The sequence below is a fragment of the Bos indicus x Bos taurus genome, chromosome 24, assembly GCF_003369695.1.
Source record: "Bos indicus x Bos taurus breed Angus x Brahman F1 hybrid chromosome 24, Bos_hybrid_MaternalHap_v2.0, whole genome shotgun sequence".
In the NCBI taxonomy this organism is placed as follows: Eukaryota; Metazoa; Chordata; class Mammalia; order Artiodactyla; family Bovidae; genus Bos; species Bos indicus x Bos taurus.
The window spans coordinates 40893296-40921172 of record NC_040099.1 but is presented as its reverse complement, the minus strand read 5'-3'; the positions used below and the strand labels follow the sequence as shown (position 1 = coordinate 40921172).

The window sequence follows — 27877 nt, the reverse complement described above, 5'->3', positions numbered from 1 at the left end:
CAACTCTGGAGTAATTTCTAGGTGGATTCAAGAGCCAAGCAGAGAAAATACCAAAAATTCAGGGTCCCGGCTGGCTGACCTAAAGGATGAGAAGACTTCTCAGGCAGAACAAGCTCTGGAGGGGCCGGTGGGATCGGTGGGCTGGTGCGGTGGGGGAGCCGGCTATGTCGGGGGGCAGGGAGCTTCTGCCACCGCTTAGGCAGGGGGTGGTCACTGAGGGCCAGGTCATGGTACAGAGTCTAGAATGAGTCAGCCTGTTCCTGCTGTTTCTCCAGCAACACTTGGAAGGACAAGTAGCTAAGAAGGCAGGCTGTGGGGTTACCTTGGGAGTCAGTGAACAGGTGGAGTCGGACCTCTGCCCAGGATCTAGAACAGAAGGTCCTCCATAAACAAACACTGCAGCCTCTTCATTCCTCAGTGGGGACCTGCTTCACTAGCTTCCATGTGTTATGTGTCGTTCAGCTGCTCAGTTGTATCTGACTCTTTGCAACCCCATGGACTGCAGCACACCAGGCTTCCAGGTCCTTCACCATCTCCCTGAGTTAGCTCAAACTCATATCCATTGAGTCGGCTATCTCTCTGTCTCATGTCCATTGAGTCAGCTATCTCTCTGAGTTTGCTCAAACTCATGTCCATTGAGTCGGTGATGCCATCCAACCATCTCATCCTCTGTCGCCCCCTTCTCCTTCTGCCCTCAGTCTTTTCCAGCATAATGGTCTTTTCCAGTGAGTCAGATCTTTGCATCAGGTGGCCAAAGTATTGAACCTTTAGCTTCAGCATCAGTCTTTTCAATGAGTATTCAGGGTTGATTTCCTTTAGGATTGACTGATTCAATCTCCTTGCTGTCCAAGGGACTCTGAAGTCTTCTCCAGCACCACAGTTGAAAAGCATCCATGTGGTATATGTGACATTAAAAAAAGATCTCTGTCTGCCTTAAGTGTCACATGAAGGAGAAAGAGAAATTCCTTGGGGCTTATTTCATGAGAGCTTTGCTGATATACTGACAAAGATTCTCTCCACGGCCAAAGCCTAGCCAGACTCTTCTGAGTCCCTCTGACACAAGGAATATGTGTGTCCTGAGGATGATGTCCAGAAGGGGCTGGTCACACACTCTCATGGCTTTTTCCACGTGTCGCCCGTCCAGTGAGTCACCGCTGGTCCCTTGGGAAGGAGGGGGAGTGACAAGGATGCTGATCTGGGACGAGACCCCAGGAGGCTCCTCTGAGTCTCTTCCCACCAGGACCCCACCTGGGCCCACAGAGACTTGAACAAAGGCGAACATAATTTCTAACAGCTCAAGGCTGCATCCCTTGGGAACTCTAGGCCCCTCAAAGTGCCCACCACAGAAACTCAAGGCTGCCCGAAGAACTGACTTTGGATTCCAGAGATCCCTGAGGACAGGGTCCCAGCTCCCAGCTTCTGTGCGACCAGAGAAGTCTGACAGACGCCAGTCAGGTGGTGCCGGATGGTGTCACATGGACCAACGTTTTATCTCCCTGACCCTACTGAGTCCCCATCACCTGCTCCCCACTCTCTCATTTTCCTTGTAAAGTCCCAGTCACCTCTGAGCAAGTCAGACTGGAGCTCAGCTCAGTCCCTTACAAGTTAGTAATTACTGAATAAAATCTGTTTTCACGACTTTGGCTGATGTTGGGCTGTGTTTATCTTTGACAGTACAGGCATCTGGTACATGTACCTTTTTCAAAAACTTCAAATTTTATGTAGAAATAACTGTTGGCTAGTTCTCTATTATATTTAGTACTAATTATATCTAGCAAGTAATTCTCCATGGTCTGACATATCTCAATTGTACTCAAATCCCAGAAGTCACTTTGTTTATAAACACTCTACTATATGGATCTTATCATTTTAAGATGTAGGGCTTAAACAAAACAGATGATAAGAAGAATTTGTTGAAGGAACTCATTCTCCACAGCATCTCAGAGCTGACCAGGGTTTTAAATCCTAAACAGAAATATATTAATATAAAATAAACAGCCTAGAGTTATTTATAAAGTAAAGTAAAAAAAAATCTTAAAGAGAAATATCTAGCATGTGTAGTTGTTACTTTCTTCCCAAAGCAGTTCTATATTACAGACAATTAATAAAGGAACTAAGAGAACCAAGTAGAAAGCAGAAGCATTTCCAATTTCTAGAATTTTCTCTGTGTGCTCTCATTAGAGCATAAATTTTGAGGTAAGACAGGACCTTTATTCCAATTATATATTCTGTTCCCTTTCACAATTCCCTAACTATAGTGGTTTAGTAAAGCATTGTTTTTTTTTTTTTTTTTTTTTTAAACTGTGTGTTATAACCCATTAGTGGGAAATGAAATCAGCTTAGTAGGTAGCAACTAAATTTTTTTTTAATAAAGATGAAACAGAATAAGATAGGACAGAATAGAACAGGTCAGAGTGCAGCTTATCCAGGGAGCGGCACTGGTAGAACGATTTCTAAATCTTTTGCTTCAGTTAAATGTCTGTGTCTGTGTGTATACTGGTGGTGATGTATTCTTACAGTTGATTGAGTCAAAAATGTTTATGAAACAGTCCCAGCGCGATGCCAGACCAGCATCCTGCATCTGAGCTCCATTCATTTAGTGAATTAAACCAGCTAACTCTCATGGGCTATTTGGTTGTGTCTGACATGGAGGTCAGTGGGTTGCTTATGTTCTCTGTGCAGAGAAGGAAGGGGGCATACTATATACACTGGGGTGGACCAAGCCAGCATGGATTACATCCCGGGATCCAGGCTGTGGAAGACTCACTGTCTTATCACTGTTTCCTCTACCTACAGCATCTGACAGCATTTGTAGCAGCGAAACATCAGCACAATTAAAACAAAACAGACCAGAAAACTGCTGAAGACATCATTCAGAATGCATCCCTTGTGATTTCCCGCTGACTTCTGGAAGGGCCTGCATTGATCTGGTAAACACTGCGTCAGAGATGTGAAAGATTCAGAAGAGCCCCATGGACCATTTCCTAAGCAACTCAATACCACAAGAAAGACTTGGAAATTCATGTCCTTTCCCCCATTGCTACAAAGCTGTTGTCTCTTCTCAACTGTGCAACAAGCGTGAGAGTCATTTTTCATCCATAAAAGCATGTGTGTGTAGGTTTTGGTGTCACGTGTGCAAATGTGTCTGATGCCAAGAGTCTGGGCAACCCTAGAAAGTAAATGTATTTGTGGGAGTCAGTGCCCTCCCTTGACTTGGCACACAGAAGGTGCTCGATTAATGTCGATCAGTGATTGAATGAATGAGCTCTCAAGCTTGCAGTACAACTCATGAATAAATCTATTAAAAACGACAGAGAACACAAGCTACTTGCTATCCAATGGATGGGCTGATGCAAATGGAAAAAGGAAAAAAATTAATTGAGCCTGAATTTATCTGGGTAAGAGGAACCATCACCAACAGCAGCAGGAACTACTATAAAAAAATGACAAGAGTAGTTTTGCACTAGTTTGGGGGGCTTATTCTAACACTCTGCCATTTTCATCCCTAATAAACCAAAGTAAACGCTGGCGATCACCTGCAGCCCTTAAAAGAATGGCTACCATTATACTTCAGCTACATCTGTTTCCCCTGCAGACTAGTTCCAAAATAGTAAGGTGCCCTGGATCTGAAAGCCTCGTGAAAGAGGCTGATTAATGAGGTGTCTTCTTAATCATGCAAGTTTTAGAAAGAACATGATATTCAAAATGTCTCTTACTTCATTCCTAGTAAACAATGGGCTAAACTCAAAGGTAGCGGCTTTAGGGAAAATCTCAAAAAGGGTTATTTAACTGTATTTCCTACAGGTATTGGTTTTACAATGGTGGGGCTGACTTGTTTTTAATGTTTGCTGGCCAGGGACTGGTGCCAACTCGGACAATGGGGAGGTCAGACTTGCTGAAGAGCCCAGATTACCTTCCAGGTGATGGACACTGAACCCTATGCAGAGAACCATGGGCCAGGCCTGACATGTAAAGGTTTTCGGAGGAGAAGATCTATATAAGAAAAGACATGATCCCCTAAGGAAATTTACTGTTGGGAGGAACATGTCACAGATTCAGGATAAGAGCGTATCTGTGACCATCAGAACTTCACGCAGTAAAAGAAATCCGCTTAAAAGAAACTTGAAAGCCAGGGCAGCAGAACTGCTAACAAGTTTACAGCTTTTAGGCTCTAAAAACAGAGGCCTGAAAACATGTATGGAATTACAGCAGGGAAAGAAGTAAAATTATCCTACATTTCTTTAAAAAGCAGTCTATAGTTTTCCTGAGTCTCAGCTGCTTGATTTTCCAAAATACTAAGCTCACAGAAGACTTTAAACCTCCATCAAAAATTCTTAGTATGAGTTAAGCTTTACTTTTTTTCCTCCTGAATGGTAGGGTATATTCCTTAATTTCATACACATGAAACAGTTGCAGGAGTGGGAAATCCTACGGAGAGCAGCTGTGTTTCTTACTCGGCTTGCATCATGCCTACAACTCATGCAATGAACTCCCACACTGGTGATGCTCTGAAAGCACACTTAGAGTCCTGCCCACGTGATGGTGTTAGAAATCTTGATGATGGTGTGCTTATCTTGCAGGACCAAAGCTGGTCTTCTGGCATGCTCTAACTACTCACCTTTGATGTGCAGGAATCTACCGGATTCCTTTCCTATGTGAGTTTATGTGTTTGTCCACACACCTTTAGAGGGATGGACAAGCTAACTCTTCCTGGTATAAAGAAGCATGCAGTTCAATTATGCAACTCTCAGCCATTCAATTTTTTAAAAACTTCCATAAATTATTCAGTGCATTTGACTTGCAGATTTGTCTCTGCTGTCTATAAACAGTGTGCTTTGAAACAAGGCTCTGTAAGGAATGCAATCGACTCTGCTCTACTGGTGGGAACTCAAAAAGCCGTCTGAACAGCGTCACCCAAACAGTTTCGAGTGGCTTCATTTAATGAAGGCAGACGAGCCTATGGATTGCTAAATGTGTGTGCAAACTAGACCCTGCAAGGTGAAAACAGACCTCTCATGCTCAAATCTCGACGCCTTTCTAGATTAACGTGGATAACTGGGGAAACACCTTTATGTGTTTTGATAGAGATCGACTTTGATGGCACTGCCATGGCAAATCCAACAAATTTCATTCTGTATAACGTTAAGCTAGAGAGGAGCATACCGACAGACAGACAGACAGACAATGAGGTCATGCGGCGGGGCTGTGCTGGATGCAGGGGACACAAGTGCACACAGAACAATGAGCACACCATGGCATCAACGCGGGCACACGTCGGCACCGAGAGTCGGAGACACTGTCAACAAGCCTTAAAGCGAAGGAGGAGATGCAGAGGGGAGACAAAGCTGAGAAAAATGAGCAGGAGATGGGCAAGATGACTCGTCTGTACTTGAACGTCTGACCTGTCAGCTGGTCGTCGCCTGCGGCAGGGGCGATGCGAATATGAGGTGTCGTAAGCTGAGTCACGATTATCGCAGCTATGGCAAAGGAAGATCCCCAGGTCAGCATGCATGAGGGAAGAAAAAGCCAGACTGAAGCTAGGCTAGCAAGGAGAATCTCCATCCGCATATCACATTGTCTCAACTTTCTTCCAACAACAAAAAGAGAAGGAAAAGAGAAAACAACCGCAGCGAGCTGTTGAATGTTCTGAATTCATTTCCCTTAGACAGGCTTTCATCAGGCAGTTAGCTTTCTATATAGTTGCAAGCTTGGGCTGAGATTCTGGTTAAATTGACTATAGGAGAAAATAAAAACAAAAAGTAAAAACAGTAACTCTAAAGAAAGAGCTAGACTGAATAGTGTCTTTAACTGCTACTGAGTAGAGGGTAGAAAGATTCATTGCAAATTCTGATGATCCAAACTTGCAGCTTTCAAAATGTATTAGGTTATTTAAAATTCTTCTGCTTAAATCACAATATTTGCTCTTCTTGCTAAAATCCCCTTTGTGGAGAATACTATCTTCCTTCACTAAAAACATTTTTATGTTGAGAAATTTCTCTGATCACTAAATTTTGTGTAGAGCATTTCCATTTAGGAAGTTTATTTTGTCGCATGCAGGGAAAGAAAAAAAATGCATCTCAAAACACCAGTTGAAAACAAAAAGACTAATCATTGCCTTTGCTCTAGTTATCATGGTTAACATGTGACCAGAGGTGTGATTAAGAGCCTTGAAGCAGAGCAGGCGGGCTGCTCAGTTTGCCTAAACAGCTCAGCAGCTGAGTTTAAATGGTTAACATTTATGACACATAGATATTGAAAAAAAAATAAAGAAAATTAAAACGTCAGTTCTAACATGATACAGCTGGAAAATGATGCAAAGAAAAAATATTGGAGAATTAAGGACAGGCTTACATGAATGATTACTAATTTACACGGAACAGCCCGGGTGCTGTTAGAAATGTGGCAATGAGTAAGGGACATAGATCATCTACCATCTGCAGACAATTAAACCCAAAACTGCCAGTGCATAATATTTGAAATATCCCTCTGCACCCTTCAACTAGTGCTTCTCCTTATAACCAAACAGCAGCAGCCACTGGCTTTAAAAGTGGTATCATCGTCTTTCACATGTTATTAATGAAAACTTTTTAGTGTTGCTCAGTGATATGAATAAACTTAACAGTTTGGTCAGAGAAGGGAGAACTCTCAAAGTATTACAAAGAAATTTTCTTTTTGGTTTGACACAGCCTGAGATTTTGTGTACTGATGTAATGAATTGCAAATAGTAAAATGATATTTCTAAGACTTGTGAAAAAGTTGGTACCAATTCCAAGTTTATACACAGAACACTTGCTTGGTCATAGATACTGGTGTTCAACCAACATTCCTGTGAGGTTTTCCATTAACTACAGGAAAATCTGACCCACTCTACTTCTAAGAAAAATTATATTGTATCCATAAAAACTGAACATCTGTCCGATACTGAAATTGGTAAATGATAATGAACAAAAAGATTTTTGACCTATGTCAGGCAGCCATGCATTCACAACTCAAAGGAAGGTAAGCTGAAACCTGTGACTCAAAACTCAAATGGAAAAGTTCAGGATTTTCTATCTGATTATGTTCTGCTTTGTAAAATGTTCCTTTGTGACGATTATTCTTAGTTACAAGGGATCTCTTGATTTTATTACAAATTACTATAAAATAGGGGTAAGCCCTGGAGAAGGCAATGGCACCCTACTCCAGTACTCTTGCCTGGAAAATCCCATGGACGGAAGAGCCTGGTAGGCTGCAGTCCATGGGGTCGCTAGGAGTCGGACACAACTGAGCGACTTCACTTTCACTTTTCACTTTCATGCATTGGAGAAGGAAATGGCAACCCACTCCAGTGTTCTTGCCTGGAGACACCCAGGGACGGGGGAGCCTGGTGGGCTGCTGTCTCTGGGGTCGCACAGAGTTGGACACGACTGAAGCAATTTAGCAGCAGCAGCAGCAGCAGGGGTAAGCCAGCCCACTGCTTGCCTTTGCAAATAAAGTTTTATTGGCACAAGGCCATGTTCCTTGTTCACCCATGATGGTGGCTGCTCATGCACATCAGAGGCAGGGCTGAGGGGCTGAAATGGAGGTGCTGTGGGTTGGTCAGGAAGCCTAAGATATTTACCGGCTACTCTTTACAGGAAAACTGGCTGTACTATGTCTTAAATACCAAAAGAATGCACTACAGAAGAGAATACTGCTAAATCCCGGTGCCTTAAAGATGGCATCTGGTGCTGATAAACCTAGGGTCTCCTTTAGGGACAGAGGTGCACACAGCACACTAAGCAGCACACCGGTGTGTCAGTTACTGGTGGTGGAGTCTTCTGGAATTTGATGAATCAGCAGCCACCAAACTACGTTCTATGTAACTCCAGGGTTCCTTGAGAAGTGAGTTTGGGTCAAATAAAGTTAGAAACGTTGGGGTTGAACAAAGATATAAACAGGTTTCTTTTTCTTAGGAACTTCTCGGGACCCTTCATACACTCAAGACATGCATTATGAAGACTGTTTCAGACTGAGAAAAGGAAATATTTTCTCTGTAAAACACAGAGCAGCAAATGTGTATCATATTTACGTTTCTATTTCTAAATCCATAGCTAAATGCTAGCAGATTAGCATACATGAGCAGCCTTGCTATATAATTTGTTTTCTCGCGTGTTGAATATGAGTAATTAAAAGGAATCTTAATTAGCTTTACATCTCGACAGACATTCTTTTCAGTTCTTCTTTTCACTGTACTTTCATTCTGTAAGCACTGTGGCCTAGAAAGGATGGCATTTCTTTGAACAAAACAGTGAACAGAAAAACAGTCTAGAGGAACTTCTCAAAGAGCCTAGTGATTAAAAAAAGAAACATTCACATTTCTGAATATAGTTAGAAATTGTATCAGGACAATAGAAATCCTTCAAAGTTTCCTGAAGGTCTCCCAGCAAAGCACATTGCCATACAAATGTAAGTGAAAGACTACACTTAGAAACAGTGAAGCATTTGTGCACAGAAAATTCACCTTTAAAATATGACATTAAAATAATGGTTTTGTTTTCTTTTTCTTTAGGGTTTATATCTGTCTACTATAATACTTTTGGAAAGAATTCAGCATATGTTTTCATGCAGTTTTTGTCTTGATTTCTAGCTATACTGCTGTTATTCAAATCACAGCAAGGACAGGAAGACAAATGACACCCTCCCCCAAACACCAAAAACAAACAAAAACCTCCAAATGTTTATTAACTCAAAATCTTCAAAATTTAAAAAGTGATACATTTATACTTGGATATACATCTATACTTAGAAGTCTTTTAGATTACACTCTGCCTGATACAATAGGCCCTCAAATATTTTTCATCCTCTTAAATTTGCTGAGGCTTGTTTTGAGTCCTTGAACATGCTCAATCTTACAGCATGTTCCATGTGCACTTGAAAAGAATGTGTACTCTGTACTCTGGTTTTCCGGATATTTCCTGAAGATATCGATTAAGTCTAACTGTCCTATTGTATCATTTAGGATCTCTATTGCCTCATCAATTCTCTGTCTGGAAGATTTGTCCATTGATTTGAATGGGGTGTTAAAGTCTCCTACTATTGTTTTATTCCCGTCAATTTCTCCCTTTATGTCTGCTAGTATATGTTTTATGTATTTAGGTGCTTCTATATTAGGGGCCTATAAGTTGACAACTATAATATCCTCTTCCTGTATTGATACTTTAATCATTATACATATCCCTCTTTATCTTTCTTTATAGACTTTGTTTCAAAGTCTATTTTGTCTGATATGAGCACTGCGACCCTCCCACTCTCTTGTCATTTCTGTTTGCATGAAGTATCTTTTTCTGTCTCCTCACTTACAGTCTATGTATGTCCTCTGGATGCTTGGGGCTGGTGCACTGGGATGACCCAGAGGGATGGTATGGGGAGGGAGGAGGGAGGAGGGTTCAGGATGGGGAACACATGTATACCTGTGGCAGATTCATTTTGATATATGGCAAAACCAATACAATATTGTAAAGTTAAAAAATAAAATAAAATTAAAAAAATAAAAAGTATAACAAGTTTCCAAATGTATATATTGTCAAGGAGAAACATAGCTGGCATTATGTCATGGAAAACATTATTTTATGGGAGATTAAGGCAAAGTATACAGTTTAAACTAATTATTGTATCAGTTGGAATGACTATACCTCATTTAAGACAAAAATTCTAACCGACTAACAAAACAGATTTTTACTTTTAAGTGTATCCTCTCAGTTTAGAATTATCAACAAAGTCTTCCAAAATTAGCAGAAAGGAGTTTCCACCCTACTAGTTACTATAAGGCAGCCATAAGGGATGTACACTGATTCCTAAGACACAGTTGGATCAAGTGGTCTTAAAAAGAATTCAACTATAAACATGTGAATGTGATTAAAAATAAAAAATAAAAACTAGGAAAATTTCTATGTATTCTACCATAAAGATTAAAAAGAATTCTATGAATTGGGAGACTAACCCTCAAACATCAAGTATTAATATAGTGTCATCATACAATGTCTTTTTAATGTAAGAGACAGAATATTCTGGAAAGAGTTTGCCTATAGCTAATAATCAAAATAAAGCTACATATACTTATGAGGAAATTAGATATATACATTAAAGGAGGATACATAAAAATGCTGTTGATTCTTCAATATATAAAGACATGTAATAACACATCTTAGGTATTTTCCTGTGTCCAATTTTTACGAGGCTTTATATTTGAGATAACTAGTACCAAAACATACCCTTGAAATATGATTAAAATAATCACTACATTAAATTTCAAATTATCATGAAACACATCTTTAAGAGACATATCTGTGTTTGAAATTACAAATTAGTTCCTTGTGGAAAAAAAATCTACTTCCATACTTGCTCTATAAAGATACATGTCAACAGTTGTTTCATGAGAACACTGAAATCTTTGTAAATTCAAAATGCTGCTTAGGATAGTGGTTTAGTGTCTGAAAATTCAGTTAAGCCACTATACTGTCAGCAATATGTGGCAGGAACAGTCAAGACATCTGAACTCTTTTAAATTTCAAACATCTTTACGATATGGTGTCAGTAACATTATCAGACCTGCCTGTTTCTGTTTTGACTGGTCAAGACGGAATGGCTTCCTTCATTGCAAAATCAATTTTAGTATCAATCAGAAAAAATTATCTGATTATAAAGATGAGGAAACATTAGACGGTGCAGTAAAGGAAGGTTGCTGAATCTGTAACTGTAGAAATTAATGAAGTAAAATAGTATCAAACACTGTAGTTTCACCCACAAGGAGTGCACTTCCCAAGGTTCCCTCCTTGGTGATGATTTTATGAGCAGGAATAACAATGGGGTGCAATGAATATTAGAATCTATTTCCCTCTTTCTCCCCAAGTTTATTTGATAGAATAGAGTTTGTTGCTGTGTAAATGTTTGCAAACTGACTCAGAAAATCTGAGCGGGGAAATATTTAGTCAATCAGGTCATCCGATTGCTTAATCATCCTTTGGTGAATTGAAAAACAAATTACAATATTGATTAAATCTAGTTGATGATGGAAGAAAACCATCCAAATCACCATCTAATTCAATCTATTGTGAAAACAGCAAACATCAGATTTCCATGTTTACTAGTGTGTTATTTATATAATTACCTAACTATGCAAATGAACAAGATAGCAGATATTTTGTTGTTTTGAGTCAACTGGGCACTGACTCAGTTTTAGTAAAAATGAGGACAGATACTCATACACTGCAAAAAGCGTGAGTGGCCAGAGGATCTGCTGGGTGAAAGCCAGGAGATACAGGGAAACTGGTGTAGGAGTCCAAACACTTGGGATCAAGCCTTGACCCACAGATTATTAGATGAGTGTCAATGGCAGGTCAATTCGTCTCCCCAAATATGCATTTTTTTCATCTCAGAAAAATAGCAATTTGTGTCTCTGTTTTCACAGTAATTTAGAAGAAATAAATGAGAACATGCATATGAAAGCAATTTTAACTTTCAGCTGTGACATGAAAGGCAAGGCATTATAAATTAGGCATTCTGGAACTGGGTTTTCAGAATTCAATAAAGCAATCTGAGCATGGGTCATGATCTGGAGGCCTAAGATGGTCAACACCTCACTCAAAGGCCTTATCATACTGTAATAATTAATAGTTAAAAGTGAATTACAATTTAGAAAACACATCAATGTCTGTAGCTCCATTTTTTAAAAAGTAATTTAGCCCTACAAATAAAGGCTCTTAATCAAGTACAATATAATATAAAGAATTGAGAATTTTAAAATCAATATAAGGAGATTCTTGGAAATTGAGCTATGAGCCCATGAGGACAAACAAAATATAAATGAGCTAAGTACATCCCACAAGGCCTAACACATAAATGGAAATCAAGAATATCTGTCAAGTCAACGGGATAAAGAGGTCATGTATCTTCAGGACATGAGAATTTTGAAAATGCCGATGGGCACCTGTAATCTATTTAAACACTGTGGCCTGAACGCCAAACGACAAAAACAACAAGGTGTTTTCATCCAACAGAAGTCATCAAGGCAGTCCCTGTGATCTGACGAAACCTGGGGCTTTCTGCCATCCTTTCTAAATTCAGCCTCACAGCACTTGCTCATTGTCCTCATGTCCTGTCTAATGATTTGAAAGAGTGTATTTAACTACAAGTGTTAATGCATGCTGCCTTGTTCTCATGTAGCTTTGGACATTTCTAAAGGTATTTATACACTTCCACGGGATGGTTAAAAGCACACTGCAAGGTTGACAAGATGAGGTCACAGCATGTATACACACACACACACCCCTGCAGTCTCTTCTTTAGGAGGTGCAGAGCTTATGCTGATTGACTCTAATCTACATCTCTTCCTTGATCACATTTTTTCAGGATTATAACCAGGCCTGGGAAACAGAAGGTCCACAGTAACATCTCCTGGTCCCTGGGTTGAGAGAGACACACGTCACCAGTGAAAAGAGCCCAAGCAGACTGTGTTTTACAGATTATAACTAGATAATTGCTTTAAAGGGCTTCCCTGGTGGCTCAACATTAAAGACTCTGCCTGCCAATGCAGGACACTTTGGTTTCATCCTTTGGTTGGAAAGGTATCCTGGAGAAGGGAATGGCAGCCCACTCTAGTATTCTTGCCTGGAGAATCCCATGGACAGAGGAGCCTGGCAGGCTACAGCCCATGGGGTTGCAAAAGAGTCGGACACAACTTAGCGACTAAACAACAAATTGCTTTAAAACAGCAGGAGGTAATTTACTGTCCTGCATCTGAGGTTCACTAAACACAGTATTACTAGGTAGGGTACTACGGTTTAAAACACAGATAGGCGATCATATAAAAAGTAATTCTATTTTAATAGAATTTTTAAAAAGATAACCACTGAAAACTGCTTTGAAACACAGCAATATGACTTCTTGTTTGAAAAAAAAATCTACATGAAACATAGTTCACAGCCATACAATCCTAGTACACACATGGGGACACACACATGTCCAACACACTTCTTTCAGCGACGTGAACATTTCAAGAAGTTTTGAAATACCATCTAAAATTGGAGAGGACAGAAACCAGAACAACCCACAGTTTCAACCTACCTTTTGTGGCCACTCGGACACAGTCTATTTTGGTTTCCTGTGTTAAATAAAGAGGGGAGAAAAATCACTATTCATGTTTTCTGTGAAACCAATAAAATCTCTGCAGTTCTTCTTAAACACAGATAAGGGGAGGTCTCATTGTTCCAAGTGTGGCATTAAGCACATGTGATTACCTCTGATACATTTTCTGGCTCCAGGGATGCTGGTGGTGGTGCTTGTGGGCATCTGTCAGCAGGCGGTGGGTAGCAGCTATGCACAGAACTGGCTTCGCCTGGTGGGGGGCCCCAAACTCCCTTCTCCAGACCCCTCACTGACTCCCTGTGCAAACACTTGTGGGGAAAACCTGTCTCCCTGATTCTCACTGGCCAAAGGTAGTCGGAAAAACCACTGTTGAGTCTGAAAAAGTCACCCTTTTCTCTAAGGAGACTTTCTTGTCTCGTGAGAGCTCTGGGTTGGTCTAAACAGGAAAGGGAAGAAAAATTCAAAAACAACTTTGATAGTTTGTCGTTTGTTTTCATCTTATCTTTCTAAAGCTGTTTTCTCTTAGGAAAGAAAAAAAAAAAAAAAGATAACTAATTTAGTCCCAGCTATAAGAAGCATAAACTCTTGTGGCACCAAAGAAATGGGACAGAATATGCTGAAAAGACAGATGTTGTGAATCTCACAAAATTGTAAATGAGCTGAATGTACGTGCTGGAGCTGTGCTGTTTTCCTGTAAAATGGTAAGCTAAGCAGAATTACTAGCCAACTTTTGGTAACGAGTAAAAACTGAAAATAAAAACCATCCCATTGACAATATATTCTTCCTACTGAAACCATGTACGAATATATTTGTTTTTTCCTAGGAATTTCTCCAGGTGAAAATAATTTTTAAAAAGAGAGAATAAAACACATTTATTCCAAGTAAAAACACACAAAAGCATGACTTCCCTTCTTACGACTACAATATGTGATTTGACTGTGTTCGCATTAATAATCCTGAACAGCCTAAGCAAACAGCCATTTATAAAACTTACCCCATTGGCTCTACTAGCTGCTTGGAAGTAAATTCTGTAGCTTTTATGGGGAAGGAGAGGGGTGTTCCAGTACCCGTTGTAAGTCTTATTATCACCAATAGTAAAGGGCTGAGCCGCTTGGAGGCTGTTGGCTGGGAATTCTGCAGCAAAGTAGTACTGGGAATTCAGTATGGAGGCGTTCTGGAAGTGGATGGGCACCGGGTAGCATTTTAAGATTTCTGTGGTCTTTTTCGTTCTTCGAGGACGCTCTTCCTCAACCACTATTTGGTAGACACTAGAAAAAAAGAGAGTATTCTCAGTGACGGCTTAGGAAAACAGAGCCGAATCCCTTTTGTTCAACTGCACGGACCCATAGGACACCCCAGATAAACAGCAAACTGGACAGAGTCAGTAATAAGGGCTTAGTGCCTAGTGGACATGGACTCCACACTTGCTCCGTGAAAGAGACAGGAAGTGCTTAGAGTTCTTCCACAGAGCTCTCTAACCCCGAATAAGACAATTTCTGGAAGGAAAGAAAATTCACCATAGTTAAAACATTTTTATATAGCAATTTCTGCTGTTGATGTGAGCAGAACACCAAGACAATGTTCCTCTTATACAGTATCGAAGATGAATTTGTAGAAAATGAACTTGGTTCAACCAATCAATGAAACTATATTAGCTGTAAGTTCATTGAAAAAGGTAACATAATATTTTCTTCAGTGACATCTGTATGAACACCTGTGAATTTTTACCAGGTCACAAGATACAAGGTGTGATGATTCAGGCTAACCAAGGTGTAACTTCCATATATATATATATTTTTAATCTATTTTTAATTGGAGGATAATTGCTTTACAATATTGTTTTGGTTTCCGCCATACATCAACATGAATCAGCCATAGGTATACATATGTCCCTTCCTTCTTGAACCTCCCTCCCATCTCCCACCCAATCCTGCCCCTCTAGGTTATCACAGAGCACCAGATTTGAGCTCCCTGTGTCATACAGCAAATTTGCACTGGCTATCTATTTTACACATGGTAATGTACATGTTTCCATGCTACTCTCTCAATTCATCCCACCCTCTCATTCCTCCACTGTGTCCACAAGTCTGCTCTCTATGTCTGCATCTCCACTGCTGCCCTGCAGATAGGTTCATCAGCACCATCTTTCTACATTCCACATATATTAAACTAATTGAAGAAGACACATGCACTCCAATGTTCACTGCAGCACTGTTTACAATAGTTAGGACATGGGAGCAACCTAGATGTCCATCAACAGATGAATGGATAAAGAAGTTGTGGTACATATACACAAGGGAATATTATTCAGCCATAAAAAGGAACCCATATTTTCTTATATTCCTTTGCATTCACTGTATTCAGTCAGTGGAAAGACAGGACGTTAGGAATGCAGAAAAAAAAGGCATTTGCATTTCAAAAGCCAACAACTTGGAGTCAAAAGCAGTTTCTAAGAGGAAATTATGAACAGGGTATTTGAATTACATATAAAGATAAGATGGGGCTGAGTATCCTCAGAAGATGCTGTAAGTTCAGATGTCCCCTGGGAGGACTGGGTCTCCTGGTTCCTACCCACCTTTCTCTCTACACCCCCTTTCAACGTTTGTGAAATTTGAATTAGCCTTAGGAGAATGGGAGAGACCTTGAAGGGATGGATTTCTTTACTGAGAGGCATACATTTACTAGAATGATGAACTTCTGTGCAGTTCGGCTGGAGAAAAAAAATGATTCTAATACAGAGAAACCTTGGCAGCAGTTTTGAAAAACTGAATCCAGATTAGATTGCAAGTTCTTCTGACAAGGAGATGTATCTTTTTCTTACTTTATCAGAAAAGCACCACGACTCCCCGAGCACAAGTCTGTAATTCTGGGGTTGCTCAGCATGGACACTCGTTTAAGCTGGGGAAACAGAACAGGAGGGAGGTGCTTTCCACCCCCACCAGCTGGAGTCAGCGAGGGGAGGTCTCTCTCTATGCTCCTGTCCCTGTGAACTTTGGATCTGCACCTGGTGAATCTCCTGTTTCTTGAAGTATAACCACTTAGCACATTCTATTACGGCCATGCCATGCAGTAGCCATTCAGTTTGTAATTCTGTTTTAATAAAAATTGATGGTTGTAGAACATGAGACTGCTCACTAGGCAGGGGGTCCAGGATTATAGTGTAATGATAAGGGGCTTTCTGAACAGGGAGGTAAACTCAGAAAAGAAAATAGGGCTCTTTCTAACCTCAAGACTTTTTACCGTTTCTGCAGGATGTTCCACCAAACCCTGTGGTGTTCTCACCTGCAGGATGGATGCAACCTGGAAGGAAGAAGTTAGGGAGGACCTTTCTATAGGGGTCAGGGACAAGGAACACAGACAGAGGTGAAAGGGGACTTTGACTTCACACCCCCTTCTCTTTGACTTCTTACATCTACAGTCAGATGTGGCAATTATAATACATCTGCCAAGTTCTTGGACACTTCTCCACCAAGTATGGGATTGGCTAACCTTGATAATGGCATGCAACCAACAGAATGTAACATAAGGACAATGTGCAACTCTCAAGGCTTCAGTCAGAGAAGTGCAAACATCACTGAGAAACTGTGACTCTTCTGCAGGGCCTGATGTTGGGGTGGCCGACACTGGCATGCGCACCATTTAAGCTCTACTCCTAATTCTGCTAAAACTTGGCTTCTAAATTAATGTCTTTGGATCTTATTTTTTCTGATGAAATGAGACAATCAGATGCATCTCCAAGGTACATTTTATATTTTTTATTCAGCATACAAGGACTACTCTTGCAAGATGGACAAATCAAAAAATAATTCATTGCTTTGCAAAGACATTCTCCATTAAATAACTTTTAACATTGGCTTTCTTCTATTAGAAATCTTTTCCAATTTATTTGATATATGACATGATGTTCCAAATTCCACTTTAAAAACAACTTCTTGGAAGTCTAGTATACTATAATAGATAATGTAGATATATGAAGATTTATGCAAAGAAAAAAATTGTAGAAATTATTTCATACAGGAAATACTACCCCAGGTGCCTTGCACATGTCGGTTTTATTTTCGGGTTTTACTGAGGAGAAAACTGAGGTTCAGAGGTGAAGTGCCCATTCTCTTTGGGGCACATAGTTAAGTAATAGTTGACGTGGTCTCCTGACCATCAGGCGAGACAGTCATTTCTGTATCTTGTGAGACTTAGAATGAAGTGGGCCATGAAGTATTGAAAACATAACATAATCCAGAAGTAATTTCTACTTTATGTACCTTATATGTAATATATAGGGAGGAAATATACTGATGATTGCTAATAAAATGCTTTGCTTTGCTAAAATCTAATACTAAGCCTATTTTGGATTCATTTCCTAAATATACAAGGACAGAGAGAGGAGGAAATTACTAAGGAGAAGTTCTGTGATAAGATAATGCTGGTTAGATTGCAAGTCTATGCTGTACGACCCACAAATAAACAAGAACTGGAGGGAATCAGAAGTTGCATCTCTGTTTCTTCTCCCCCCTCTTCCATCACCGCCACTTCTCACTTTTCATCTGTTTCCACCTCCCACCTTTGCTGGTTTTCCCCAATGCTACTATTTTATTAATTCAACAAACATTTTTTGAGCCCCTAGTATGTGCCAGGCACTGCCCTGTTTTAACTTGAACAATATATTTGACACTCCCTAAGGCTTCCCAGGTGGCTAAGCAGTAAAGAATCCACCTGCCAATATAGGAGACACGGGTTTGATCCATGGGTTGGGAATATCCTCTGGAGAAGGGAATGGCAATCCACCCCAGTTTTCTTGCCTGGAGAATCCCATAGACAGAGGAGCCTGGTGGGCTACATTCTGTGGAGTCTCAAAGAGTCGGACACGACTTAGTGACTAAACAACAACAACAAGAGAAAGACAGGTTCGTTTTGGAATTGAAATGCCATCTAAGGGAATATGAATGAAAAAAAATTAATTTTTCCAATGAGCAAGTTTATGAGGATCATATGAAAATTCAAGGACTAAATGATTATTTAATGGGCTTGATTTTAGCCAGTCGGCATGTTAGGCCAAACACTCTACTCCAGAAATATTACTTCTTAAATAGCCACCATCTACTCATCTTCAGATATATTAAAGGAAGAAATAAGTAGACCAGAGCAATTTCAAACCCAGAATGTCTTTTCATCCTTGCTCCAAAGACAAATTAGATTTGCAAGCATCCAGACCTCAAATCTATTTGCTCTTTAATAATTTAAGAACTGAAAGGTCAGGCAGCTCTTTTCTATCCCCCTCTATCAAAGTCCAGGCGCTAATGAAAAATGGCCAAGTCCCTTTTCTTGCCCAGTGGCCACACGCTGCTGGCCCCCGGTTGGAAATTAACATGGTATTGACAGCCAGGTCAACAGTACCTCAACAGAACTCGATGACTGATATGTTTTTCTTTTGTACAAATAACATCATCCCCACTGATGATTTTCATAAGAACTTTCCCATCACAAGTGTTAGCTAAAAAGCAGCTTTGAAAATCTCACTGTTTGAATGCTTCTCCTAAAAGGATGATTGGGAAAAAAGGGAAATTCTCAAGGATGGTAAACCAAATAGAAGTTTCTAGCTTAGTGAGCTGAATTAAAATTCTATTATCTTTTTAATGTATTAATCATATTCCTTTTGTTTATCAGTCACACCATTGCCAGCCTTCTTCCACCACTATTCTGGAATTTAAAGTAACACAAAACTTTTCTGCAGCATTTGCAATATGAAAGCACAATCCATTGTGAGGATTAATCTGCCAAAAATGTGACATCATTATATCCAAACTTTCTTATGGAATGAGATTTAGAATTTAATTGATGCTAGGCTTTCCTACAACAAAACTCTAAGCCTCTTAGAAGGAGAATAAGAAATCTGCGTTTATACAGAATAGCCCTTGAAGTATAACCTAGGAAAGAACATCTGAACATCTTTTATGGACTTTGTTAAACATAAAAGTTCAAATGCGATGAAATGGTTTTGGCATTTTCTAACTTTAAAGAGGTTGAGGATAAGCCTGCTGCAGGTGTGAGATTGGCTTTAAAATGTGTGTCCTAATTCTTTTCAAGATTAAGCCTTTAGTTGTAAGTCCATTCTTCTTACCTACTTATTCTGTTCCTTATCAGCATAAAATATTGAAAGGTTATCCAACTAGATGGACTTGCATGGTGGCTCAGATGGTAAAGAATCCACCTGCACTGGAGGAGACCTGGGTTCGATCCCTGGGTTGGGAAGATCCCCTGGAGAAGGGAAAGGCTACCCATTCCAGTATTTCTTGCCTGGAGAATTCCATGGACAGAGGAGCCTGGTGAGCTACAGTCCATGGGGTCACAAAGAGTCGGACATGACTGAGTGACTAACACTTTCACTATCCAACTAGATAGCAGAATGTTGGGTGAAGAGGAGAGATGAGGGGAGAAAAGTCCTGATCTATTTCCTTGTTGCTTCTGCTAATCCTTTAAAGTTGGTGTTTCTCGTCATGTCAAAGGCTTAGAATAGTGTTCATTTTGTAACACTTTTTTAAAAATTTTTATTTATTTATTTATTTTTTTATTTCTCATGTGTTCCCCATCCTGAACCCTCCTCCCTCCTCCCTCCCCATACGATCCCTCTGGGTCGTCCCAGTGCACCAGCCCCAAGCATCCAGCATCGTGCATTGCACCTGGACTGGCATCTCGTTTCATACATGACATTTCACATGTTTCAATGCCATTCTCCCAAATCTTCCCACCCTCTCCCTCTCCCACAGAGTCCATAAGCCTGTTCTATACATCAGTGTCTCTTTTGCTGTCTCGTATACAGGGTTATCGTTACCATCTTTCTAAATTCCATATATATGCGTTAGTATACTGTATTGGTGTTTCTCCTTCTGGCTTACTTCACTCTGTATAATAGGCTCCAGTTTCATCCACCTCATTAGAACTGATTCAAATGTATTCTTTTTAATGGCTGAGTAATACTCCATTGTGTATATGTACCACAGCTTTCTTATCCATTCATCTGCTGATGGACATCTAGGTTGCTTCCATGTCCTGGCTATTATAAACAGTGCTGCGATGAACATTGGGAACACTTAATAGTAACTTTAACTTGATTTGCAATTTTTGGTCAAAGCCATCTATTTTCTCTTTTCAAAAAAGAATAGAGGGGGAGGAGAAGAGGGAGAAGGGGTGATGTTTGGAAACAGTAACAGAGAAATTTACAATACCATGTGTAAAATAGATAGCCAATGGGAATTTGCTGTATGACTCAGGGAGCTCAAACAGGGGCTCTGTGACAGGCTGAAGGGTGGGATGGGGAGGGAGATGGGAGATAGGTCCAGGAGGGAGGGGACATGGGTGTACCTATGGCTGATTCTTATTGATATATGACAGAAAACCACAAAAGGGTAAAGCAATTACCCTTCAATTAAAAATTTTAAAAAGAATAGAATCTGATATCAATAGCTTCTTGAAGATTAACTCTTTGGGGGGGTGAGGGAAAATGAAAATATAAATTATATGCAAAACGGGTAAGAGAAATGTGTAATTCAGGTTTATTTATGCAATAACACAGACTGCATTTCCTTCCTGTTCCTTTTCCAGTCATTTCCTTTCCCCAAACCTGCAAGCATTTACTGAAATGACACCCTGAATATCAGAACGACCTGGCTCAACTGAATAACATTTTAAAAATATTGCCACCAGTTGAAAATTAGGGGGAAAAAAGGTCAGTTCAGTAAGGTCAATGTGTTTATCATCATGCCTAGGATCCATGTAACATGGGAGCTGAGAGCAGCTGAACGAGCATGTCCTGCTTATTGACTCACAAATGAGGTCTGGTCACAGTTTTCCATGGACAGTGGACCCTGGGTAACACTGTGCAGCATAAACTGATCCATGGGGTCGAGTATTCTGTGTTGGCCACTTCCATTTCTCTTTGTCCTGCTCTGTTCTAGATAAGACTGGCCATCTACTGCTGTGGCACACTTGCAGGGTGCCACAAATAAAACTGATGTTCTTGCAGCTGTAATTCATCATCAGGAGCTTGCCTGGCATCCCTAAGTTACTTCTGTACTGGATGTGTGTGCATGTGTGCCTGAGCATGTAGTCCCACATCATACTGTTCTGCTAGTTAGTGATAAATCTAATATCATAAAATATTAATTATAGCTGAAAGGTTGGGCGAGAAATATGAACTCATTTACTGCTCCATATTGTGAACACAGGGAAGGGAGGAAAAAATCCTACAGTTATGGAGGTTTGGGGTAATAAAAGGACAACTGGAACATTAGACTTGGGCTGAGAAGCTGTGTAAAAGGCCATGTGTTATTAATCTTCACAACAGGCACCAAACTGCAAGTAAATTAGCCCAAGATGGAACACCTTTAAGAGTGACTTCTCCCCCTTTTGCCAAGTGAAGATGCTTTCCTTTGCACATTTCATTTCACTTATGTTTATCATAATGTAATCATCACAACTGCATAACAAACACATGACTGTAAAAATTCTAACCCAAAGTCCCCTACGATTTTTAAAGCTGTTTTCCTAACTTGCTGTAGGGTTTTAAATAAAACTAGAAAAATTGAATACTATCAGAGCCACACTAAATATCTTCATTGTTGTGTGTTTATATTATATTTAATTCAGAATCCTTCAGTCTCTAGAAGTATTCACAGCGAGAGTGCAGGCCAGGTGAGATGTGCACTCATGTTCTCGGTCGTGTCCGACTCTTTGCGACCCCAAGGACTGCAGCCCACCGGGCTCCTCTGCCCATGGGATTCTCCAGGCAAGAATACTGCAGTGCATTGCCATGTCCTCCTCCAGGAATCAAACTCACGTCTCCTGCACTGGCAGGTGGATTCTTAAACGCCATCGTCTAGAAGGGGCGAGGGCACAGTGAACTGAGCCCCACACCAGGGGAGTCAGTCCAGCTCTATCACCAAATCACCGCCTGACCACTAGGGTCCTTTCAGCTCTGATATTTCATAGCTCCTGGTATGAGGTCAGGCAAGCTGTGACATCGATGAGTGAGAAGAAAACTATTTTCTCCATATTTCCTTCCTTTCTGTGATATTTATCACATGCAAGCCCTGTAAGAGGCACAGGGGAGGAAGGAAAAGAGGAACAAAGACCAGACTGTCCCCATCTTGACAAGCACAGCCTTGGGGTGTTAGAAACAGGTTCCTCAAACTGAGAACTGGGACGAGAAGCTGATAAGGGTTTGTAGCAAGTGGAGGAGGAAGCAGGAAACAGTCTCTGTCTACATCAAAGCCTCCTGTGGCATCAGCTGCTCCAGGAACGTCTGGTCTGGACCTGGTGCCCAAACGCTCCTGCTGCTGGTGACACCCAAAGACTGTCCTGTGCTGCCTACGGCCACCAACTTTTCCCCCAAATTAAAGTCAAAGCAACAACAACAAACAAAAGACCGAATGTCTTTGTGGTCCCAGCGCAAACCCTATTTCACTACAACCCCCTGGGTGTACAAAGCTCTACCTAAGTCCCAGCAGGTCTTCCTGTCAGACTCATCAGAGCCTGCCTGCAAAGCTCCCAAGACCCTTGGGGACCCTTCATCAGTAGGACTGAAGACTGAGGGTAATGGGCCGGACTGTGGCTCCGATGCCTGTGGGGGTCCCAGCAGGTCTGTCCCAAGAATCCCTGGGTTTCCCCAAGAGGAACCCTGGGAGCAGCTGGGTTTTCCTCAGTTTCCATGGTGCCCAGATCCTATTAGAAGGACACTGCAGGGCCTAATGAACAGGGCTGTGTGTTGACTCCCACCCCCCGTGATGCCCAAGGGGAGGAACAAGAAGCAGGTCCCTCTGCTCCTCGGGGTCTCTGCTCCCCTGCCCCAACTCTCCCCAGGCCCCCACCCTGGCAAACCTGGAACTACCTTTCCTACCTTCTACAACCGTGCTGCAGGTAACAAGAGCCATCATGTCTCAATTCTACTATTTCACTTGATATCCACTGTGATTACGAAGATCAAGTCAAAATATTACAGATATGTTGGTTTTTGGGGGGTGATGGCGGCAGAATCTGGCAGCGGGGTGCCCTTGCTGCCTCTCAGGCCACAGGTCCTGCCTGGTCCTGTCCCCGAACGCGAGGCTTGTGCGCCTGCCCCGCAAGCCCTGGGGCACCAGGCTGGATCTCATACCTAGAATCCTTCAGAGGGGATTACGTTCAAGAAAAAGAAAATCTGGAACAGGGGAAGGACAGAGAGGCAATATATTTTCATGCACAAGAACAAGTTTGAAATGGACTTGGAGGGAAAGTTAAATTAAGTTCCATCATATAAAAGCTCAACTACACCTACTCTATTATTTTTATCTTCCCCTGCCATTTTTTCAGGTTACTTTCAAGGGTTCTGGAAGAACAAACTTAGTTTCCAAAATGAATTTTCAAAGAGATGACTGACACTGTCATCCTAAAAGCAACTTTAATAAAAATGATCTTTGTTTCCTGGCAGTAAAGGGATCCAGAGTATTATTTTTTAATACGATAGAAGTCACTCCAAATCAGGTGGCAGAAGGGTGGTGGTGGTGGTAATAAGAGACTTAGCACGGATGCTGTGAACATACTCGGTAGCAACTCAGCTATAAGAAGCCATAAAAAACTGAGCCTGTATAGTAATATAAAACTGAAGTTTTACTGTTAAGTGACATTTTTGTCTTTGTGACTATGTATACCAAAGAAAAAAAGGAAAAATTTTAGGGTGGAAGTCAGGTACTTAGAGCTGTTTTCCTTAACCAATTTTAGCAATGGATAGATCAGATCAGATCAGTCGCTCAGTTGTGTCCGACTCTTTGTGACCCCATGAATCGCAGCACGCCAGGCCTCCCTGTCCATCACCAACTCCCAGAGTTCACTAAGACTCACGTCCCTCGAGTCAGTGATGCCATCCAGCCATCTCATCCTCTGTCGTCCCCTTCTCCTCCTGCCCCCAATCCCTCCCAGCATCAGAGTCTTTTCCAATGAGTCAACTCTTCCCATGAGGTGGCCAAAGTACTGGAGTTTCAGCTTTAGCATCATTCCTTCCAAAGAAATCCCAGGGCTGATCTCCTTCAGAATGGACTGCTTGGATCTCCTTGCAGTCCAAGGGACTCTCAAGAGTCTTCTCCAACACCACAGTTCAAAAGCATCAATTCTTCGGCGCTCAGCCTTCTTCACAGTCCAACTCTCATCCATACGTGACCACAGGAAAAACCACAGCCTTGACTAGACGGACCTTTGTTGGCGATGGATAGAACCTTTACCAAAGGTTCCACAACTGTGACAAAAGAACCTCTAACCCCAAAGGTTTAAGGTGCTCTTTGCAGGTTACAATTCTTCAATAAAAGAGAGGAGCAATTTAAAAAACCATTAATAAGCATTTCAGAAGAATTGGTATTTTCTTTCTTTATTCTTTGGGGACTATCAAGATGCTAAAAGGGAAAAAAGAACATACAGATCAACAAAAAAGACTGATGAATTTGATCAAAACTATCCCAAACACTAAAGCAACTCTGTTCAACCCAAGTCCTTTAAGTATCAAAATGTATTTCACTGGTAAACACTGAACAGATTCTGATGGAGTTAGACTTGAGCAAAAGTTTTTACAAAGTCTTAGTTTAAAGATCATAACAAAGAAATAATGAAAACAACAACCCCAAACCCCTGCTTCTAACTTTTAAGAATTAAGATTCTTAATATTGATAAGCCCCCAAGATTGAAAGGATCATAATCTAAAGACAAAGGTGTGATATGTTTTCTTAACCCTGGAAGAGACAATAAAGAAAAGATAGTAATTTTCAGAAAAGCCCTTGTTGGCAAAGGGAGAAGCAACCACCTTGGTTCCAAAGAGATCCTGCTGGGACGATGTTTGCGGTGCGGACGGCTCCTGGGAGGCGCCTTGCAGGCCACGTAGTGTTGTACAGGGAGAGCATGGCTGTCAACCCCCCACCCCTAGACCTCAGTTCCTCATCTGTGCATGGAGCGCCGGCATCTGAGCAGGCTGTCTGCTCTGACGATTAGAATCATTTCATAAAGGGCCAAGCATGGGTCTGACACAGTATAGCTGCTCCATCTAAGTCACAATAATGCTTCATTTTTTATTATCATAATTATCATTCCCGTCAGATCATCACTGAGGCTCAGGAGTATTTTACTGGGACTTAGAAGCTTTCCTGCAACACAGGCATAAGACAAGGGCTACTGTCTTGTCTATAAGACATGACCGTCTTCACAGACCAGAATAGCATCAACAGTTATAAGAAGAGCTTTCCTACAATGAGCAGAGGACGTCTGTGTTAGATGCTGTCCTGAGAGCTCTGCTTCCCATCATTCACCTCCCAGCTGCCCTCGGAGGTGGACGTTCTCACTCACATCTACTTCAGGGGGAGAATGAGACAGAAAAGCTGTGCCACTTGCCTGAGATCATGGGGCACATAAGGACCAGGATCTAAACCCAGGGTCTCCAAACTCCGTGCTGGAGTTGGCTGCACATTTGATGATTCTGAACGCCTGCCTTCCCAGGAAAGGGCCCTTGTTTGTAACTACTCCAACCAACAATTCTTTCTCATCACTGTGGGGTTTTGATGGAACAATAGGTCTTCTAAAACTTGGATAATTTTACAGAATGGTCACACACATTTCTTTCACTGACCATCAGTTTACTGTCAAAGTATGGGTTTCCTTTAGAACACAGATCCTACTTAAGTGATAATTGTGTATATTGGTATAAAAGTTAAAGGCAGTAATGATGAGAAATTTTAGGCACATTACCAAAAGCAAGAAAAAAGGGGAATAAAAACTAAACACCAATCCGGTCAATATTTCTGCTAAGCAAAGTCTGATATTACAGTTTTGTACTTTCTCAACACTTCAGCTTACAAAGAACTTTCACCATATTAATCTTCATGACAGTGTCATGAGATGGATCGGTCGTGTGTTGGACTCCAATTTCAGAACTAAAGAAAGAGAGTTCATAGGATGCCCAGATAACACAAGAGTAAACAAGGCAGCCCAGATGCAAACTGAAGACTTCTGGTCCATGTGAGTGTTCTTAAAAAAAAAAAAAAGGCTAGTAATAAATTAATTTTTAAAGTTTTCATTACATTTTTAATTGACTTTGATGAGAATTCTTTGTTTTCAGAGAATTCTTTGTAATAATTCTCTATGGTCCCCAGCTTTTTGGAATATAGATTTCCACTGTAGAGCATTAAAATTCAACATCTGTACACACTCTAGAGTGATCACCAGGACAAGTCCAGTTACCATCCATCACTATGCAGCTGACCCTCTTCATTCATTTTGCCTACCTCCCAACCCTCTTTCTCACCTATGGGGGGATGGAAAGAAAAGGAGAAAAGGAGGGGTCTCAGTGACCCCACAAGGTGGGAAGCAGGAGAAGTTTCAAAGGCTTCAGCATAGGCATGTGAGATTCTAGTGACCTTCCGATGAGATGTGTATTTTTAACAATGATTCCTTTGAAGTTAGTCCTTCTGAATATAATCTTATTAATAACAATACGATTGATGCAAGGGTAAAAAGGAGGGTATTTTTTTTAATGCCTCTGTACTCTAGGGAAAAATGTAGCATTTAACTTTTATTTAGTGATGAGAATATAAATATAAAATCCTCTTCTTCCTTATATGTTCAATGAGTTTTGAGACCTTCAGCTTCTCATCTATAAAGGCGTCAGTGATAATGACTTCTGCTCACAAGGAAAAGATGAGGTTCAATTCAATAAACATCTATTGCACACTTAATTAGGTTTGAGGTACTGAAGGATATTCAGAAACTAAATTATGAAAATCATTTTGCGACCTTTTTGGATTTCCTATTACATTTACATACATTTTACATAATGATTAGCCCAGGAAAAGGCTCATTCCAACATTAAATTCATAAATGTAATTAATACTCTTGAGTGCCGGTCAAACTTCATTTACTGCGTATGCAGTTTTAATTGTATTTTCTGAGATGGCCACTGTCTACACCTCTTTATTTTCTCTGATCCTAGGCCGTTCTATGGGCTGCTCCTCTCTTCAGTGAACCTACAGTGGTCTTCCAGTCCTGAGTGGTCACTTCCTGCAGCTCCTTTGAGTTTCAGCTTAAACAGCACATCCTGATTTCCTTGTTGGGTTTCCTCCTCTGTCACATGCCCTCAGTAACTCTTTATATAGCTTGCTCACCATCCTAGCCCCGTGCCTTGAACATAAAGATGCTTCATAGATGTTTGGTAAACAAATGAATGAATAATTGGCAATGTTGGTGCTCAAAGTTCTTACAACACTTGGCACTGTTACAAAGGGCAAGATTTTCACGAGACTAATAACCTCAGAGAGCTCTTACCACTTCTCACAAGCAGGACATATACCGACACTGGACAGGAAACACTATAAGGAAACGCAGAGGAATGAAAAAGGGACACGGAGAACAACTCCAAAGGGATATGACGATATGGAAAAAATGAACAATGCTCCCTAATCATTCTGTATCTAACAGATTGAAGAGTGAAGTGTTACTTAAATGAAGAATCTGAAAACCAAGTACAGGTAACCCTCACAAGCATAATGTAATAACAGACTTAATAAAATAGTTTTTGGCAAAATAGAAGGCACATCAGCATGTTCCTGTGCTTTGCTGTTCTCATCATAAATAATTACACTGTGCATATTTAGAAGTGCTGGTTGAGCAAATGTTCTCTGCTGAGGACAATGACAAAACCTGTTCTTATTATATGGCCATGCCCCCCACCCCCCACCCACAGGATCACAAGGTGCTGATACCTGCGGAGAGGCA

The 27877-nt window shown here is 40.8% G+C and overlaps 1 protein-coding gene across 11 annotated transcripts in view; it reads right to left on the bottom strand.

Moving 5' to 3' along the window:
- The window catches only part of PTPRM (protein tyrosine phosphatase, receptor type M), a 666940-nt gene that overhangs the window by 234003 nt on the left and 405060 nt on the right, over positions 1–27877 (bottom strand). For 7 of the 11 annotated variants that reach the window (XM_027525884.1, XM_027525889.1, XM_027525885.1 and 4 more), the window contains 3 exons: positions 14100–14373; positions 13084–13120; positions 5403–5477 (listed from right to left, as the gene is read on the bottom strand). In XM_027525884.1, coding sequence (XP_027381685.1) covers positions 5403–5477; positions 13084–13120; positions 14100–14373 — 386 coding nt within the window. The remainder of the gene's footprint in view (positions 1–5402; positions 5478–13083; positions 13121–14099; positions 14374–27877) is intronic. The other 4 variants (XM_027525891.1, XM_027525893.1, XM_027525894.1 and 1 more) reach the window with 1 other exon arrangement.